The sequence below is a fragment of the Apteryx rowi genome, unplaced genomic scaffold (genome assembly GCF_003343035.1).
Source record: "Apteryx rowi isolate R43461 unplaced genomic scaffold, aptRow1 scaffold_657, whole genome shotgun sequence".
In the NCBI taxonomy this organism is placed as follows: domain Eukaryota; kingdom Metazoa; phylum Chordata; class Aves; order Apterygiformes; family Apterygidae; genus Apteryx; species Apteryx rowi.
This window is the reverse complement of record NW_020450935.1, coordinates 316,043-319,881: the sequence shown is the minus strand read 5'-3', so window position 1 is coordinate 319,881 and position 3,839 is coordinate 316,043. Positions and strand designations below refer to the sequence as shown.

Below are 3,839 nucleotides of genomic sequence, written 5' to 3'. Positions count from 1 at the left end.
CGGCGCCCACCCCGCTGCCGCGGCCCCCTGCGGCGCCTGCCTACGGCTACCAGAGCCCCGGCTTGGCCCCGCCGCCGCCGGTGCCGCCGCCAGTGCCGGACGCCTCGCTGAAGCGCAAGGCCTTCGACATGGCCGGCGGCCCCGAGGAGGGCGAAGGCCGCTACGGGAAGTTCGGCTACGAGCCGCCGAAGCCCGCGCCGGCGTCGCCCTACGGCAACGGCTTTGGCGCCGCCGCCGCCGCCGAGCCGCCGCAGGGGCCCTTCAAGGCCGGGAAGCGGCCGGCGGCGGAGGAGCGTCCCGGGAAGTACGGCGGGCCGGCACCCAAGGGCCTGGCGGCGGCCTTCGGCGCCGGGGAGCCAGCGGGGCGAGCGGCAACGGCGGCGGCGGAGCCCTTCGAGAAGTTCAGCCCGCCGGCCGCCAACGGGGAGCGGGCGGGAGAGCCGGGCCGCCCCTTCCCGCCCCGCCGGCCGCCCAAAGCGCCGGCCTTCGGCGTCCCGCCCGCTGCCGAGCCGCCTGACGCCGTCGACCCGCTCGCCCTGGAGCTGGTGGACAGCAAGATGGTGGACGGCGGCCCCCCAGTGCAGTGGGCCGACATCGCCGGGCAGGTCTCCGTGAAGGCCGCCATCGAGGAGGAGCTGGTGTGGCCCATCCTGCGGCCCGGCGCCTACAGCGGGGCCGGCCGGCCGCCCCGGACCATCCTGCTGTTCGGCCCCCGCGGCACGGGGAAGACCCTGCTGAGCAGGTGCATCTCCACCCAGCTGGGCTCCAGCCTCCTGAAGCTCAGCGGGGCGGCCCTGCTCTCCAAGTGGAAAGCCGAAGCCGAGAAGATCCTGCAGACCGTCTTCTTCGTGGCCAGCTGCCGGCAGCCCTCGGTGGTGCTCATCACGGAGGCCGAATCCCTGCTGTCGGCGCGGGCCGGCGAGGACGGCGGCCAGGCCGGCAACCTCAAGTCGCAGCTGCTCTCCTACCTGGACAACGTAGCTACCTCGGCCGAGCACAACGTGGTGGTCATCGGGACGACCTGCCGGCCCGGCGCCATGGACGAGGCGGCGCACCGGCGCTTCGCCAAGCGCTTCTACATCCCGCCGCCCGACGGCGTCGCCCGGCGGCAGATCCTGCACTGCGCCTTGGCGCAGCAGAACTCCTGCCTCAGCGAGCGCGAGATGGCCTCCCTCGTGCAGCACACGGAGAGCTACTCGGGCGGCGAGCTGATCCGGCTGTGCCAGCAGGCCGGCGCCGCCACGCCGCGCGCTTTGCCCGGCCAGCTCCAGCCCACCTCCTACGAGGACTTCGAGAGCGCCTTCTGCAAGGTGCGCCCCGCCGCCTCGCCCAAGGAGCTGGACTTGTTCGCCGAGTGGGACAAGATGTACGGGTCCAGACACTGACGGCGCCGCCGAGCGGGGACGACCCTCCGCCCCGGCTCCGGCCGCGCTGCCGGATGTCGCCCCCCCCCCCATCCCATCCCACCTCCCCGGCTCGGCCGACGCGGCCGGAGCTTCTCCCCTGCGCCGCCACTGCCGCCGCTGCAACGTCTCCCGTTCGGCTCCGGCGGGATCCCGCGGGAAGCCCGGCCCGAGCCGGCCCCGAGGCGGAAGGCGAGCGGCTCCCCGGGAAGAGCCACGCGAGAAACGCTGTGCTGCTTCTTTACCGCTCCCGACTTGGCTCTTCGGTTCTTTGCTTTTGGAAGCAGTCGCTCACCGAACTCAGGATAAATCTATTTATTATTTGCCTGCTTCCCCCGCTCACGCGTCTCCGGAGCAGCGATGCAAGGAGAGGCGCACGGCGCTCCGATGCTCCCCTGTCTGCTTGGGGGGGGGGGGGGCCCTCTTTTTTTTTTTTTTGTGTCGTTATTTCTAATAGAAATATCTCAGCCACCTTTTAACCAAACCAGCCCCCTTGGACGTGGCACCAAGAGCGATTCTTCTCCACCGCCTCGTGCCCTGTCGTGGACTCGTTCCTGGGGCGGCAGCGAGATCCTCCMGCGCCGCCGCCGCCGCCAGCGGTTTCTTGTTAGGAGTAAATGGCGCGGGGAGAGGGGAGGAATGCAGGACTGAGGGTTTGGGGGGTAAAATAATGTAGATTGTTTAATATACTAGACTTCGTTTTTATTTTTGTAAGGTATGTAGTATTTTTTTTTTGTTTTTTCTTTTTAACTACTCAGGAAAAGAATTACCTCAGCAAAAAAAAAAAAAAAAAAAGAATGTGTTTTTAAAAGCTCTTTTTATCTTCTCAGAAAAGGAAAAAGAGATTTTTTTAAGAGTTTTCAGACTTAGGACAAAGCTGTGTCGTGCATTTGCTTCCAAAAAGGGTGACAGAAAGAAAGAAGAAAGAAAGAAAAAAAAAAAAAACTTGAAGTTGTTACAAAGATGAAAGTTGAATGTATTTCAGGTGCTTTTCACATGTATTATGCCATAATTTTATTTTAATTTTTTTTTTAAACATTGTTATTGTAGCGTTTGGTGGAGTAATGTGTCTTCAACGGAAAGCGTGTTAGTGCCGTAGTGTAAAAGCCGTCGTCAGCACCACTTTTTGGACCGAGCTGCCGGCTACGGTCCCGGCCGGCCGCTCGCTCCCGCGGCCGACCCCGTTTTTATCATTCGCCCTGCCGGGGTTTCGCTGCCTTCGTATGCTTTCTTACTTGAAAAATACCCTYGTCCCTCTTTTTTTTTCCCCTGATCATTTCCGAGGGCTGCTCGCAGGCTGCCGGATTTTGCCCTGGGCACATCTCAGCCAGCGCCGGTGCCTCCGTTTTTCCCTCCGTAGGAGTTTTCGTTTGTTCCCTCGGTTGCTGGAAAACAAAACCCAGGAGCGGCTGGGATCGGGCAATTGCGTGCGGCCCACGGGAGGTGGGGGTGGTGTTTCCCGGGATATTTGCTTTTGCTGCTGGAAGCAGAATACAGCTGAAATAGCAAATCCTACGTTTTCTGGCTGAAAAAAACCAAAACCAACTGTAAGGTGCAAAGCTGCGTTGTGCAGGGCATAAACCCCCCCCCCCCCCGGGTTTGCTGCAAAGACCTTTCCACCACGGGGCAGCGCATCAGGGGGAGGGAGGGAGAAGCTGGACGCCCTGGTTAGCGCGCGGGGCACCAACCGACCCACCACGGCGTTTCCCCCCCCAGTTAAAAGAATTGCTTTTATATGCATGTTTTATTTTGAAGGCAAGCTTCTCTGCCAGCCTGCCCGGCAAACACGGAGCCGCAGGGGCCGGCAGGCGGAGCGCGCTGCCCAGGCTGTCTCAGGGTTGCACGGCACGAGCTCTGCACGGGCTCTGCAAGGGCCGGGGCGCGCCGCACCCGGCGCCGCGCTGCCGATAACCTCAGGGTCCGCGCTCAGGACACCCCCGTTTCGCCTAGCGGTGGCCTTTCCCCACCGCGTAACGCACCAAAGGAGCAAGCTGCACCTGCCAGCTTTCGGGTACTTTTGCAATCTGTTGCGGATTGGCGTTTCAGCGCGTGCGAAGGGCGCTGCCGAGGCGGAGCGCGCGTTTGCCGCAGGCACCGCGAGCGCCTTCGGGGGAAGCTGGCGCTCTGGGATTGCATCGAAACCTAACTCTGGGATCCCCCTTCGCCTCTTCCCCCTTTCTCCAAAAAGTGGTACTGGGTAACCTGAAGACTTTTTATTATTATTATTAATATCATATTTGACTTTGTACACTCTCTGTAACCATTTCTACCTCATTTTGCAACATATTGTACATGAAAGTATTTAATTCATGTCTTATTAATGTCTGAGAAAGAAATGCTTTTGAACTGTAATGGTCTACCTCAAGAAATACTGTATTTTAAAAAGAAAAGTATTACACAGTATTAAAGAGATTACCTGAAACACCTGTCCGCGAG

At 60.8% G+C, this 3,839-nt stretch overlaps 1 protein-coding gene across 1 annotated transcript in view; it reads left to right on the top strand.

The window, feature by feature from the left end:
* Positions 1 to 1,385, top strand: part of FIGNL2 (fidgetin like 2) — a 2,234-nt gene extending 849 nt beyond the window's left edge. The window contains exon 2 of the mRNA XM_026084986.1: positions 40 to 1,385. Coding sequence (XP_025940771.1) covers positions 40 to 1,385 — 1,346 coding nt within the window. The remainder of the gene's footprint in view (positions 1 to 39) is intronic.
* Positions 1,386 to 3,839: the final 2,454 nt, after the last annotated feature.